Here is a 16844-nt window from a genome sequence, read left to right on the forward strand (position 1 = left end):
CCCATCTCTCTTTCTGCCTTACTCTCTTCTCATATACCTTTACACAGGCAGAATCCAAGTCATTTACACACAATGCTCATTTTTAAATATTCCTCCAGTCCCTCATAATCATAATTGTCATAAAGACTGTATTTATAACATGTTCTGCCTGTGGGCACTTGAAACTGTTTTTACACCAGTGTGCAGATGTCCATCCATCACACAGGTGTCAGGACCGGGGCTCGAACTTGGGTCTCTGATGCCAGAGTCTTAATTTCTACCGCTGAGCCACAGGAGGCAGTTGAACCCAAATAGTCAGACGCCTTGTAAACTTAACTCAGAAGAGTTTATTTAACAAAAACAGCAAAAGGGAACAAAATATCCTTTGTATAGAGTTAGGTTATAAAACAGGAAAATCCACAGACCAGAACGGGTCAAAAATAGTAAAACAGTCTCCAAAACAAAAACTGCAAAACAATTCTCAGGAAAACAATTCAAAAAATACTTTCAAAGAATAGATCTTGTAACTAGAGCAGACTTACGGCAGCAACTTGCTTAGGAACAATAATAACCAAGCAAAGATACAAAGGAAGTGATCAGCTTAAATAGACAGCCCAGAATGAGAAACATGTGAAAACAATTACACTGATTACAAAAGGCACAATGTTGACGTGAGTGCACATTGGGGACCTCTAGTGGCCAAAATAACACATTGCAACACAAAGGTTCTGACAGGACCCCTCCCTCTAGGAACGGCTCCTGACGTTCCCTCCAGGACAACTGGTCTTGCGAGCGTAAAATTCTTGCACTAGTTTGGGGTCTAAGATGTCCTTAGCAGGAACCCAGGAGCGCTCCTCGGGACCTTAGCCCTCCCAGTCCACAAGATACTGCCGGGACCCACGTACTTGACGGACATCTAGTATTCTGTGGACTGTGTAAGCTGGCTGGCCCCCGATGATACGAGGAGGAGGAGGTCTTCCTGTCGCAAGAAAAGGAGAAGACAAAACAGGTTTTAACAGGGAGACATGAAAAGTTGGATTAATTTTCAAAGACTTAGGCAAGTACAATTGATAGGTAACTGGGTTCACTTTCCTGGCAATCCTGAAGGGGCCAATGAATCTCTGGGAAAGTTTGCGGGACTCCACCCGCAAGGGAATGTTCTTAGTGGAGAGCCAGACTCTTTGGCCAGGGCGCAGAGTGGGGGCAGGTCTGCGTCTGCGATTCGCCTGGTGCTGGTATTGCTGAGAGGCCCTAAGGAGCTTGAGTCTGGCTTTTTTCCATGTCTGGCGGCAGCGTTTAACAAATTGATGAGCAGAGGGAACTGCAACCTCCACCTCTTGTTCAGGGAATAGTGGAGGGGTGTAACCAAACTGGCACTCGAAAGGGGACATGCCTGTTGCAGAGGAGCGAAGGGTATTGTGTGCGTATTCTGCCCACATGATGAATGAAGACCAAGAGGAAGGACTGTTAGCTGCCATACATCTCAGTGTCGTCTCAAGATCTTGGTTAAGCCGCTCAGTTTGTCCATTGGACTCTGGGTGAAACCCAGAAGACAGGCTCACTGTAGCCCCCAGAGATTGACAAAAAGCCCGCCAGAATCGGGAGGAAAACTGGGGTCCTCGATCAGAGACGATGTCTTGTGGAATTCCAAAGACTCTGAACACATGATTTATGACCAATTCAGCAGTTTGTTTTTGCGGTGGGTAGTTTAGGCAGAGGAATAAATCTGGCGGCCTTGGAAAATCTATCTACTATGACCATGATAGTGGTGTTGCCTTGTGACAGTGGAAGACCAGTGATAAAATCCATGGAAAGGTGGGACCAAGGTCTATGAGGTATGGGGAGAGGGTGCAATAGCCCTTGAGGAGAGCGGTGAGAGATTTTATTTTGGTTGCATGTGGGACATGCGTTCACAAATGTGGTCACATCCTCCTTGATAGTTGGCCACCAGAATCGTCTTTGGAGGAACTCAAGAGTGCGTGAGGTACCAGGATGACAAGTGAGACGAGAGGAGTGTCCCCACTGGAGGATCTGAGAGCGGACAGCTTTAGGGACAAACAGACAGTGGGTAGGCCCCCCTCCTGGGTCTGGTTCTCTGGCTTGGGCTTGTTTTACTGTATCTTCCAGATTCCACCTGATAGGGGCTAATATCTTGGAACTTGGGATAATTGGTGCAACACAATCTTCCTGTGGAGCTTTAACATATGCTCGGGACAAGGCATCAGGCTTTAGGTTCTTAGAGCCAGGGCGGTAGGACAAGATGAACTGGAATCTATTGAAAAATAAGGACCAACGTGCCTGGCGGGGGTTGAGTCGCTTTGCCTGCTGAATATATTCCAGATTCTTGTGGTCTGTCAGTACTTGGAATGGGTGTTTGGCCCCCTCAAGCCAATGTCTCCACTCTTCAAGCGCTAACTTGACTGCCAGTAACTCTCGATCCCCTACATGATAGTTGCTTTCAGTTGGTGTAAGGCGGTGGGAAAGGAATGCACATGGATGCAGCTTGTTGTCCTCTCCTCTCTGGGATAATACAGCTCCAACCCCTACATCTGAAGCGTCGACTTCCACGATGAATGGTCTATCTGGGTTTGGGAGAATGAGAATAGGTGCAGAGGTGAAATATTTCTTCAGTTTGTTGAAAGCCAACTCTGCTTCAGGTCCCCAAGAAAAGGTGGTTGTGTTCCCCTTGGTGAGAGCAGATAAAGGAGCCGCCACAGTACTGAAGTTCCGGATGAATTTGCGATAAAAATTGGCAAAGCCAAGGAAACGCTGTACCTCTTTTACCGATGAGGGGGAGGGCCAATCCACAACAGCTTGAACCTTTTGAGGATCCATTTGTATTTGGCCAGGCTTGATGATGAACCCCAGGAACTGAACCTTGGTCACATGAAACTCACATTTCTCAGGTTTAACATAAAGATGGTTATCAAGAAGGCGCCTCAGAACCTTACTGACGTGTTCTACATGCTCTTGGAGGGAACTCGAGAAGATGAGGATATCGTCTAAGTAGACAAAAACAAATTGGTTTAACATGTCTCTGAGAACACCATTGATGAGAGCTTGAAATACTGCGGGAGCATTAGTGAGGCCAAAGGGCATAACTAAATATTCATAGTGCCCAGTGGGCGTGTTGAAGGCAGTTTTCCACTCATCTCCTTGCCTAATGCGAACAAGATGGTAGGCGTTGCGCAAGTCAAGCTTAGTGAAGATGGAGGCTTCTTGCAGCATTTCAAATGCAGTTGTCATTAGTGGCAAGGGATAACGGTTTCGAATGGTTATCTTATTAAGGCCCCTGTAATCAATACATGGTCGAAGTCCGCCATCCTTTTTCCCAACAAAAAAGAATCCAGCTCCAGCAGGGGAAGTGGATGGTTGGATGATGCCTGCTACAAGAGCTTCATTAATGTATCGGTCCATAGCAGTTCGTTCAGGGGGAGACAAAGAGAATATACGACCTCTGGGGGGACAGGTACCCGGGAGTAGCTCAATGGCGCAGTCATAAGGCCGATGAGGTGGTAAGGAGGTGGCCTTCCTTTTACTGAACACTGCTTTGAGGTGGTGGTATGGAGCAGGGACTTGAGACAGATCTATGGTTTCTTGGGACTCTAGAATAAGGTCAGGGGGGTTCTGGGCCAAGCATTTAGTCTGACAGGTGGGACCCCAACCTAGAACAGTGCCAGTCGACCAGTCAACGTGTGAATTATGCTGGAGAAGCCATGGGTGACCGAGGATAACGGGGAACTCTGGAGACTGTATAAGGTGAAAGCACATTCTCTCCTGGTGCTGGTAAGTGGTGAGACCAAGGGGAGAGGTGAGGTGGGTTACTTTCCCGGGAGACAATGGTCTTCCATCCAAGGCTGTCACAGTTAGGGGTGCAGGAAGAGAATAAGTAGAGATCTGAAGACTCTTAGCAAGAGAAACATCCATGAAATTCCCGGCAGCGCCAGAATCAATCAATGCCTCTAGTTGGTGTTTTTGTCCTCTCCAAGTGAGTGTGATTGGAAGGAACAGCCCAGAGTTGGAAGGTGAAGTGGTGCGTGTAACTCCCGTCACAGTCCTTCCTTGCCTGTACGGGACTGGGCGTTTCCCGAAAGCTCGGGGCAGGTGGAGCGAAAATGACCATACAATCCACAATAAAGACAACAGCGCTCTCTCATACGACGGTCTCGTTCCGAGGGGGAAAGTCTAGCCCTACCCAATTGCATGGGTTCCGAAGAATCTTGGGGCACTGGTGGCATTTGAGCAAGAGCTGGACTGGCAGACCATGAGGAAACAGATGGGCGGTTCCGGCTTCTCTCTCTCAGGCGATTATCCAGTCGGATTGCTTGATCCATGAGAGTTTCCAGATCAACACCAGGTTCTCCGGTAGCCAGATCATCCTTGATTGCCTCTGACAGACCATTCAGGAAACACACCATGAGGGCCTCATTGTTCCAACCACTCCCTGCTGCAACGGTCCGAAACTGAATGGCATACTCAGCTGCACTGCCATTACCTTGACGGAGGGTGAGAAGTCTCTTTGAGGCTTGTCGGCCACTGAAGGGGTGATCGAAGACTCGCTTGAACTCCTTTTCGAAAGCGGAATAACTTGAACAGAAGGGGGCTTGTGCCTTCCAGACTGCGGTTGCCCAAGAAAGGGCTTTGCCAGAAAGGAGGGTGATGACGTACGCTATCTTGGCTCGATCTGAGGGGAAGGACGATGGTTGTAGTTCAAACGTGAGAGAGCATTGAGTCAGGAACCCATCACATGCACTAGGGTCACCTGAGAAATGTTGTGGTGGAGGTAGGCGGGGTTCACTTAGAGGAGAGAGCACTCGAGAATCTGGAAGGGGTACAGAGGCAGCAGGAGTAGCAGTAACTGAGGTAGAGGGCAGCCGGTCAAAGATCTGACGGACCGAAGTCATGAGATCAGACAGCAACTGGGAGTGTCTAGCCATCAAAGCCTCCTGCTGAGCTAGTGCTGACTCATGGCGTTGGACTGTGGACTCATACTGAGCAGCTGTGGCAAGGGGTTCTTGAGGATTTGGCGCCTCTGGGTTCATAATGTGGCTTGGTTATTCTGTCAGGACCGGGGCTCGAACTTGGGTCTCTGATGCCAGAGTCTTAATTTCTACCGCTGAGCCACAGGAGGTAGTTGAACCCAAATAGTCAGACGCCTTGTAAACTTAACTCAGAAGAGTTTATTTAACAAAAACAGCAAAAGGGAACAAAATATCCTTTGTATAGAGTTAGGTTATAAAACAGGAAAATCCACAGACCAGAACGGGTCAAAAATAGTAAAACAGTCTCCAAAACAAAAACTCAGAGAGAAAACTGCAAAACAATTCTCAGGAAAACAATTCAAAAAATACTTTCAAAGAATAGATCTTGTAACTAGAGCAGACTTAAGGCAGCAACTTGCTTAGGAACAATAATAACCAAGCAAAGATACAAAGGAAGTGATCAGCTTAAATAGACAGCCCAGAATGAGAAACATGTGAAAACAATTACACTGATTACAAAAGGCACAATGTTGACCTGAGTGCACATTGGGGACCTCTAGTGGCCAAAATAACACATTGCAACACAAAGGTTCTGACAACAGGCCCTTCACAAAAGCACTTTAAGACTGTGGATATGGATTTGGTGTTAAGTGGGCATACTTTTTTTTTCTTTTCATCATAGGTCTATAATAGTAAAACTTTTAAACAATTAAAAAAAAAAACTAAGTAATTAAGTACAATTTACTCTAAAATGTAGAGAAGCAATAAAATGATTGTACAGCAGTATTAATTCTTCTGTGCCACAGGTTTCTTCTGCAGTAGCCGATTGATTACTGTATAAGAGTCTTGGTACTTTTCTCTGACTTCACGTTTTCTGTGCTGGTCTATGGGGGGCGGGGGGATCAGTGAAATGGATTTTAAAGTGGTAGTACTAAGTAGATACTAGTGTTATGTTCTTTATGGTCTAAATATGCATTGTATGAATGAAATCCAGGTGCTTCATCCACAGTGTTTACTTTAGCCCCTTTCACACTGAACGTCGGACCCGGCAAATTGCCGGAACATTGCCGGGTCACCTTCTGTGTGAAAGCAAACACGTCTGATTCCGGCATTGAACCCGGGTCGGGGACCTAGTAACATTGCTGGGGTCAACCCGGGACGAGCGCTGTGTGAACAAAAGCCAGATCTAATGCCTTGTCGAAGTGATGACGTGCGTTATCGCGCAACTCTTTTACCAGCTGTTTTGAAGGAAGATCAACAATCGCGACAAAAAATATGTGCAAACTGTTGTGAAGCAGAGATCAATTTTTTTCCTCACTTTCCGCACAGACGCCGAGATTGTTTGCTTGCTTCAGTGAAAGTATAACGTGCCTAACGTTTTCGACTCGTACTTTACATGCCACGCCCTGATGTCACATGTTTTTACGGGATCTTTACGGGTTGTGTGTGAAAGCACGCACATATCCTGGGTAATCACTGGCAGTGCGAAATCTAGCGGCCCGGCAGTGTGAAAGGGGCTTTTGACATGTGACTTACAGTTGGTCAGTTGAGTCACTTAACTGCTATACACATCTACTCTCCCATGGCCTCATGGAATATTGAAGTGTCAACTGGATGTGTACTTTCAAAATCTCAGCTCAAGTAGAAAGACATCCAAATATCTTCCACCTACTTTATTACTAATACTGCATTTTTGGATGTAATACAGTTTGTTACACTAGTAATATAGTTTGTAGTAAAAAAATTACATTAAATAAGTAGCATAAGTGCTGACTTCAGACTTTTGGACACTTCTTGACACCACTTCATTTATTAGTGCACACATGATCATTTTATGGTATACATGTCCATGGCTTTATTTCTCGTTATTTATTTATTTGGAAAATATTCATTTCATTTTATATAGATAGGCCTGTCACTATAATTACTATATCAACATATCAAAACAATATATGGATTTGAAAAAGAAAACATTTTCTTGCTTCTAACTACTATATATTGAATCAGTCAACATACTACAAGTTTAATATCTAGAAATATCTTGAGCTTTCATTTATCCATTCACTTTTGTACAGAAAGAACCTTGCAGATCATCTGGCAGTGGCATTTGTTTGGACTCATTTCAAATGCAATTTCTATCCTAGATTCTTTCTGGATTGAGCCCTGCAGTAAAGTGCACTGAGCACAGGGCATGAAAAGAGAGAACCGGGGCCTTTCAGGCACCTTTGCACCTCAGGGAGGGAATTTTTTTTATTGATACAACAGTTATACATCTCACTATCTGCAGTTAAGATGCCCACTTCTCCAAAAATAGAGCATAATGCAGAGTTCAATATATCAAAGATAGAATCTTCCGTGTTTAGTGAACAGCATCAAATATCAAAGCTTTTCCAAGGTTCACCTAAACAACTCTGCAGTGTTGGTTTTATGCAAATAAAAGCAGATGAAATAAAATCTTGAGAATATTGCTTCTGTATGATTCAGCAGACACAAAAAACTGACAGTAAAATACAATATCGTTTCAGGACAAAACATCAAGATGCTCACACATTCAGCTTTAGCTGTATTTTACTAATTTGTACATGCCTAATGGTGCTTTTAAATGTCTATACAGGATAAAGTTCAAATGCCCAATGCATAACACTATCATTCTCAATTAGGAGCCTATTATACTCTCTAAACAGGCTTAGATTTGATTGCACCATAAATGATAATTGAATCCAAATTGACTGAATGCCAGTATGTGTGGAAGAGCTCGTTAAGCGTGTAAGAAGTTCATTAAGCTTGTCAGATGGGTGAGCGTTGTGCTGTAGTGTGTTTTCTCTCTGGAATAGTACTTTTACATCTAGGTCAGAGGTTGGCCACTAAGATAATTGTAATAATTGGTAGCGACTGCTAAGCAATGTAAGGTTTTTGCATCAGGTCAGTGTTTACCCTATCATGCCTACTTAAGCACAAACTTATTCCACTTCTATTCCAATAGCTTGTGTGTTTCCATCTTTCAGACCCCCGAAGCTGTCTTAGATCTACCATATGACCAGAGCATTTCCTTGAACTCTCAAAAGCAAAAGTTCAACCACGGCCGCCTAAGGACCATGCAGTTAAGATTTAACTGATGGCTGCTGTCCAACGCTTTGTTTCTCAGTGTCTGTCAAATGTGTTTCCTGTATATGCCAGTGGCTGAGGTCTTACACAGCAGGAAATAAATCACTCGGTTTGGTTTATTTGAGTATTCTCTTATGATCATCAATCAGGGGGCGGGAAATATTTTTTCCCTGTGTCACCTCCAGCCTTGGTGCTCCTCATTAAGAATTCATTAACTTTGTTTTTCCATTCCTTAATACCAAAAAAAGAAAAAAAAAATGGACTCATGGTCAAAAAAAAAAAATACAAAATACAGTGAGAGCTTAAAGTTTAATGATGGAGGGAGCAAAAGGTTGAGAGGAAAAGAAAGAAGTGGTCGATGGGAGGAGAGTGGGGTGTTAGAGGTGAAAGAAGGGAGTATGGCAGAATTTACAAGGAGGGAACCAGGGAAAAAAGAGGTGATGAAAGAAGGAAAAATGAGCAGAATATAAATTTAGAGAGAAAGGCCAATGACATGTTTGTGAGCTGAAGGAGTTCAAGAGCATTGCATCAGACATATTGTCCACCAACCAGCATCTGCCAAAAGTAGTTTCAAAGAACTTTAGCATGTGGACATTGTTGTTTTAGGATATACTTTTTATCTAGAGCTACTATTTCTACAGTACTTTTACAAGATCGTGCTATAGTAATTTTTAACAAGTTGATTGTATAAGCTATTACAATGTAGTGTTTGTAAAGAAATGATAGTGAAAAAAAAAGAAGAAAAAAGAAAGTAAATTAAAAATTTTGTGCAAATTAATGGAAATAACAACTACATTTCTGTAAGGAATATAAAGAAAATGTTTTGCTCTAAAATAATTGCTAATCTAGCAATCACGAATGATTGAAAAGTAGTGATAATGTATTGCTCCAAAATGTGAAAGTTTGAAATCTTGTATATTTTTCCATAACCATAGAACAATGTCTCGTTATTTATTTATTTGGAAACTATTAATTTCATTTTATATAGATAGGCCTGTGGCTTTAATTACTATATCAACATATCAAAACAATATATGATTAAAAAAGAAAAAAAAAGTAATACTGGAAAAAAAATTGTCATTACTTGTCAAAAGGTGAAAGCGATATGTTTGTTATAGCATCCTTTCAAAAGTTTAAAGGGATTTCCCACGGCTGTTTTCTATTATCATTATATAGTCGTTGGTGTAAAATGGTCTTAAAAATTCAATATCATTTATCGCAATTATTTTGCAAATATATTGCCCAATAAAATGTAGTTATCTATATAAAATGTCTATATATGGATTGATCCCTGACACATCACTGAACAACAATAATTCATAACAGATGAATAACTTGACCATCAGTACAGAAATATATTTACAGCATGTAACAATACTCAAATTACAAACACTACTCAAAATAATAATAAAATGCTTGTATGCAATGAGATGCCTGTATGCATTGTGGCATGACACGCCAAAACTAACTTCCTCCCATTAAAATCAACTAAGCTGTGTACACTTAAAATAATTTGGTTATAATTTGTTTGAATTGTGTGCTGCAAACATACCATTTGCACTACTATGCACCGTGGAAATAAGCTATTTTCAGTGATAATTTCTTTGCAATTCATTAGCCACTGTAGAAAAATACCTAGAAGAAAAACAAAGTGCTGTAAGTGGTATAACTGTTTGCACTACAAAACAGTGTTTTTACAAAAACAATGGGATTACGATAATATAATATGATACCAGTTTGCAATAGCAAACAGTGCAGCGGACTGTTTTTGTACAGCTAAAATAACTGGAAGCGAATGACACCAAAGTTACAGATGGCTGCATCCGCTCATACATAAAAAATAAGGTGGATGTATAGTACATGCGCCATCACCATACCACCCAGTCTTAGTGAGTAAACTATTTGCAAGTATAGCCCCCCTGGAGCAGCCTAGGGTTAAGTGTCCTCCTCAGTGGCACATATGTGGAATTGCAATATCACCAACTCCACAATACCACTACACACTGGACTGAATGGCAAGTTCTGCATTAGCAGCCACTTAAATGTACATCAAATTGACACAGATAAATGGAAAGCAGAATTCCTTATGCTTTGCATAAGGCATGAAGAGACACATGCGTCTCCTCATGCAGAGGTAGAAAATCACATTCATAACATTTAAATACTGATTAAACGATTAAAAATTAATAATTGGTCGTAAAACTCAATGCTTATAATTATTTCTTTCAATATTAGCTCCAGGTGGCAAGTCTGAAGAAGGCAGCACACACTCGCAAGCCACTGAACACATTTAGCAGTAGATTACAATTTTAACTATGGACTGCCTTTCCAAATTGAATAATGACTGTTAATACTCCCCATTTTGTAAAACTGTCATGTGAGGAAGCATTGAGTATATTCCAGCAATTTGTCACGCTACCCTTTGTTTGCCAACTGCTAACTGACAGATATGATTAGCATTCAGGAAAACTGTTCAATGGGATTTGTATATCTAAATGCTGAGGGTGATAAAAAAAAAAAAAAGAAAAAAACACAAATTAGTCGAATCAGCAGGATACGGTGCTGCCCGAAATGGACCGCTGATTGAATTTCTTTTTTTGCAGATTATTTTTGCCTATCAAAGCTCCCCGATTTGTTTTCCCTCGCACACCAAAGCTATTATTTCCAGCTTTTTAGCGTATTAAGTAATTGTGCTATCATGGGTCTATTTCCTTCTCTGGGGACTGACATACTGCTGGAGGCAATCTCCAATGCCTATTTCCATACCCAGATAGACTGTCAACAGAGAGATACAGAGAGGGAGGTGGGCGGATAGAGGGACAAAGAGAGAGAATGAAAAAAAGAGATAAAGAGACCAAAAAAAGGCAAGAGAGAGAGAGAGAGAGAAGAGAGATGATGAGGCCTAGACTGCATTGCACCGTCAGGTCACTAGCTCCATTCATTAAAGGCAAATGAGAATTTTAAACCGCATACAAAATCATAATTGCATTTTGTACCGGCAGTCCCCTGTGCAAACGATGGAGTTGTTTACCTGTGGGACTGCATCTCTTCCTCACTCACTCCTAAAATTCTTTCTCTCAGTTCCCATCTTCTCCTACCCTCACACCTTATGCACACAAACACAGTGGCTCTGGAAAGTGCCCCAAAACTGTCATCGAAAGAGAGGGAAAGAGACACAGAGAAAAGACGAAGAGAGAAGGGGAGGGAAAGAATCTCTAGAACTATATCTTCCACACAGACACTCTCTTGTCCTCCTGTCATAAAGGTCTTGTCCTTGGGGGCAAGCAAAGTGCCGTCGAGATGGAATGATTGCCGGGGGAGAGAGAAAGAGAGGCTTACTCTCTACGCTGTCTGTCATTGTAACAATTCAGACACACCCGGAATAATAAAACACTCCACTTTCTTCCAAATGGACCACCTAACCTCCTCACCGTGGTTATTATGCACTACATGACCATTAAGTAAAAACCTCAAAACTGGAGGTCAGGCAAGGAAAAAACTTTTCCCAGGTTCGCACCCAGAGCCAGAGTCGTTTTCTAGAAAAGTTTAGAGAGTGGTTGCAGGGAATTGGATCGATTTTCTAATTTACTGTCTCCTGTTCATCTCCCCTGCTGTTTTAACCCCCTGCTCAGACAGTATGTCAGCTGATACTCAATACATGTCTGACTGAGGGGGAAAAACGTGTATATTCATATTGACATAGCCATTACGGAGTCCATTAACTGGCACTGAGGGTTGTATTTAATTGGCTTTTTAGAAGGTACCCATCGGAATAGTGGACATTAGCAGATCCGGCAACTGATTTTTAGCTGAAAATAACAGAAATTGCTCTTTTAGCACCTGAAACACTGCGGAGTATGTGTGGTATGTGATTGAGTCTTAATTGTTCCAAAAAATAGAAATCATAAAAAAATAATGAAACCCAATAAACTACTGAAAATGAAGATTAATTAAAGGTGAATGTAGTATTGTTTTTATGCTTTTTTTAGATTTATTTTCCCAGCGTACCCATATCAATGTTCTTTTTTTCCCTCTGTGTAATTACATGCCTCGTAAAGAGCCGTACCTGGAGTGATTTTACAAATGTGAGCAAATTCAAATTGAACTAATTTCCTAGATCCAAATGTCCACATTGACGCCTGCCTCCAGCACTGCCTCATCCTGCTTTGCATCCTTTGATATTTGAGAGCTGAACCGTTCTGCAGCATGGCTGCCTGTGGATCCTCTGGGGAAAGGTAAATGCTGCAGAATCGTACCGTTCTTGGTATCACTGGTCTTCACTTCACTGAGGCAGATCTACTTCTTCTATAATAACTAGCTTTTTTAAACGTGTTCCTTTTCAGATGATGTCATGAACCACTTTTAATTTGTAACCACCTTTGTCCTATCTGGAATATAATGGACATCTTTCCAGTCAATTCCCTAAAGATAAAAATACACTGCCTTTTTTTCCTATCCAGTATCCTGTTTCACTTCAAAATATGTTTTATAGTGAAAATAAAATGGGTTATGATTCAATTTTCACTTTAATGTGCAAATCATGAAAGAGCTCTTTTTTTTTTTACTGGATGGTGGCTCATTTGTTTGAATGCTTGTTGTATTTGTACTTCAATAATATATGCTCTCCATTTCCTTAAAAATAGAAGTCGACTTTGTTTACAACAGAACTAAATAAAAGTAAGAACGCTCATTAATGATTTATACATTGGAGTTGTTGTCCTTGCTAGGAAAGCTGCCAAACGCCTATACTGATTTTAAAAGATGCTAACAGAGGTCCTGTGTATAGAACTTTTTTCTCTGCATCACAATAAGGACGAAAGGCTGCTATGGAAGCTCTCCGGGAATGGCCCTGTTACTGGAGAAGGTGTCTGGAGTCAGAGAGAAACAGATCAATGCCTGTAATGTTGTGGCTGTAGAGAATTACCAATCTCTAAGGAGCAAATTTAAATAAGAGTAAAACTAGTGTGTATGTGTGTGTGTGTGTGTGTGTGTTTGAGAGAGAGAGAGAGAGAGAGAGAGAGAAACACTACAGAAAGAGATCTGCTATCTTTTACTGTGATATGTGTAAGTATGTGTGCTTGTGTTTGTACCACTTAACTCAGTCTCGTCTGGCTGCTCTCCTGGGCCTTGGCGAGTCTTTCAGTGTGGAGTCTAAGTCCAAGACGGGGAGTATTTAAGAGCTGCTATGGTTTGGAGCATAGGAACGATCAAATGAGTTAGGCTGCACACTGGAGAGAGCGAAGGACTGAGAGTGGGAGAAGGAGAAGGAGAAGCTTTTAATGTAACTCTTAAGCTACCAGTTCCATGGAGACTGATGGGGTAGTTGAAACATTACCTCGCTTTTTATCTGCCTTATACGTGTCCAGATTTTAACAGGCCATTTTAGGGATGTTTTTCTGCACGTGCATTAAAGCCAACAATATGATATTTAAATAATAAAAATATGTATAGCCTGAATGTACTGTAAGTCGCTTTGGATCTGCTTAATGCATAAATGTACATGTAAATAATATAAAAAGTATTTAATTTTTCTGATATGGAAAGCTAGAAAGAGTCTTGTGTGAACATGATTGCAAAGATGATGTTTTTGAAAGAAGTCACTTATGCTTACAAAGGTTCAATTTATTATTATTTTTCTGTGATGCTGAATTTAAGTAGCTATTACTCCAGTCTTCAGTGTCAGATGATTCTTCAGAAATCAATTTAATATGCTGATTTGTTACTCAAGAAGCACTGATTATTAACAATGTTGAAAAAATGGAAATCTTGTATAACATAAATGTCTTTACTGTCACTTTAAATTAATATAATGCATCCTTGCTGTATAAAAGTATTTATATATTTTATACTGACTTATATTGTTTTTGTTTGTTTGTTTTCCAGTAAATACGGATATATATTTAATTAATTGTTAATTTGATTAAACAGTTGGCATGCCATATAATTCATTTTAAACGTTCAGTTTAATTTGTATTATTACTTAATCCTGCTCTTATGTTTTCTCCACAGCCTGCAGACCGGGGTTCTACAAAGCCTTTGCAGGAAACATCAAATGTTCAAAGTGTCCCCCACACAGTTCCAGCCACACAGAGGGTTCGTCACAGTGTCACTGCGAAAGGAACTACTACAGAGCCAGCAAGGACCCTCCCACCATGGCCTGCACACGTTAGTTAACCTACTGCTCCTTTTTCATTAGTGTGTGTTAAATGCATTGACAAAACAGCATATTTGTATTTCCAAAGTGGTGGCAGCTTAAAACAATAAAAAAAAAGAAAAGAAAAAAAAAAATAATAATAATAATAATAATAATAATAATCATTATTATTATTATTATTATTATTATTATTATTATTATTATTATTATAGTGTAAATAAGCAAATAATAGTTGAAGAATCAGTTCACCCAAAAATGAAAATGTGCTCAGCCACAGTCCATCCAAGATGTAGATGAGTTTGTTTCTTCAATAGAAAAAAATTGTATGAATGGGTGCCATTAAAATGAGTTCAAACAGCTGATAAAAACAAGTTACAAATTAAAACATAAAAAAAAACGGTTCTAAACAGATGATAAATGTTGGTGGAGCTTGATATGAGAGGATATTTATCTTACAAAAACGCATGGATTCACTACAGGGGACCTTTATTCACTCCCTGGAGCCGTGTGAGGGACGTTTTATTACAGATACATGCACTTTATTTCACGTCTTCTGAACTGTTGACAACAAACACCTGCTTACCCCCATTGAAAGGCATGGAAGAGCAAGGACAATATTTAATATAACCCTGATTGGATTCATCTGAAAGAAGAAAGTCACATACACCTAGGATTTTTCAAGGGTGAGTAGAAGATGGACAAATTTTCATTCTCGGGTGAACTAACCCTTTAAAAACACATAAATGATGGATTTGTTTCTTACCAATTCAAGAGCTTTTCGCTTCACAAGAGGTTAATTGATGGATTATTGTGATGTTTTTATCAGCTGTTTGGACCCTCATTCTGACGGCACCCATTCACTGCAGAGGATCATTTGGTGTGCAAGTGATGAAATTCTAAATTTCTCCAAATCTGTTCCCATGAAGATACAAACCTGTGAACTATTCCATTAAGCACTTTCAAACAAGCCAGATTCTATCCTGTAATATCAGTGTGTGATCGGATCATCCTAGCAACAAGACAAACACTAAAACTATATCACAGTGGTATTTATATTGAAGTCCTCCAAGGTCATTTTCAATATCATCTACAACTGAGACGCAAGAGGACACCAGCTGTGTTTGTATGAAGTGAGAGTGAACGTGTGGTGTTATAAAGGAGATGTGAAAGTTTTTATGGCAGCAGTTTCAGTTACCCAGAGAAAATGTATATGTATAAAATAAGATTAAAAGGGTAAAACACAGTAACAGTGCAGAAAAAAAATCGAGATTTAAATTAAAATGAATTAATTAAATAAGTATTACTAATTGAGCAAGTTATTAGGAAAGAAATAACAATATGATAAATATGCTCTCTCGTAATTTTCATTATCTTTTCTGTTCCTTCTTACTGTTTCTAATTCTATCGATCAGAATTCCAGTTATTTCAGTCACTTCAGTGCTTCATCACCCTCTTCCCTTTCCCTCCTTCTGCCCCCCACCATTGCACTTACCCAAATGATTCACCAAACTCAATCTTTTCAACACCAGCAGCAATCTGCATTAAAAAACAGGAGAGGAGGAATAATTACTTCCTTGTTATTCACGAGTGGGTGCAATTATCATTAACTATGATAATCATGTCTGGGACATATTGTCATTATCATCATTAGCTGGGTCTGTGAAGCAGCAGATAAATGCAGACTTCCCTGTATCTGGCTCTGGGCCGGAATTCTATAGGAAGCAGAACCAGGGTACCAGAGCAGATACATTTGTATATCGGCAAAACCAGAGGGACGGAGTGAAAGAGAGATGGCAAACACACATTTTTAAGGAATTAGCAGGATTCATAAGTTAATGCATATGCACCGTTTTTGAGAGAGCTGAAAAAAATCAAGATAAAAAATTGTTAATCTGCATTATATTCTGCACAAATAGGCTTTTTTTTTTCCTCTCTCACAGATGGATTTCTCTCAGCATGATAATTATGGTTGCTAATGAGTCAGGTGTGTCTCTCCTTTCAGGACTGCCCTCCTCTCCTCGAAACTTGGTTTTTAACATCAATGAGACCGCCCTCTTTCTGGAGTGGACTCCGCCCAGCGACACAGGTGGTCGGAAGGATGTAACCTATAATGTCTTCTGTTTCCGATGTGGAGCCGATGGCCAGGCCTGTGAGCCATGCAACAGCAATGTACGCTTCATACCCAAATCCACGGGGCTCACAAGCACCTCTGTGGTGGTCCAGGACTTTGTGGCGCATGCCAATTACACGTTCCAAATCGAGGCTCTTAATGGAGTGTCAGGTTTGGGAAGATCTGAGAGACAGCTTGCCAATATCACCGTCAGCACAGAGCAGGCTGGTGAGTACAAACTGTATTTATTTTCTTAGCACTGAACTAACTTGAACTGAACAGTGGACCATTGAAATTCTTGGCTTTTTTAAGTTTAAAGTTATGTTGTGATGATATACTCACAGACAATGCTCACATTACAGAAGAATAGTAATATAATAGAAAGTAGTAATAGAATGATCACGCTCCAGGAAATCCCTAACATGGACAAATACATCCAGTTATAACGGTGACTGAATAAAAATAAGATAGAAACGTTTTGGATGATGAAACAAAAAGACAATCACTGGACTGT

At 40.6% G+C, this 16844-nt stretch overlaps 1 protein-coding gene across 1 annotated transcript in view; it reads left to right on the forward strand.

Moving 5' to 3' along the window:
- The window catches only part of LOC128016030 (ephrin type-A receptor 6-like), a 129433-nt gene that overhangs the window by 84328 nt on the left and 28261 nt on the right, over nucleotides 1–16844 (forward strand). Inside the window, exons 4-5 of the mRNA XM_052600349.1 lie at nucleotides 14076–14231; nucleotides 16223–16558. Of these exons, the coding sequence (XP_052456309.1) occupies nucleotides 14076–14231; nucleotides 16223–16558 (492 nt within the window). The remainder of the gene's footprint in view (nucleotides 1–14075; nucleotides 14232–16222; nucleotides 16559–16844) is intronic.

This window comes from Carassius gibelio, chromosome A1 (genome assembly GCF_023724105.1).
Source record: "Carassius gibelio isolate Cgi1373 ecotype wild population from Czech Republic chromosome A1, carGib1.2-hapl.c, whole genome shotgun sequence".
Classification (NCBI taxonomy): domain Eukaryota; kingdom Metazoa; phylum Chordata; class Actinopteri; order Cypriniformes; family Cyprinidae; genus Carassius; species Carassius gibelio.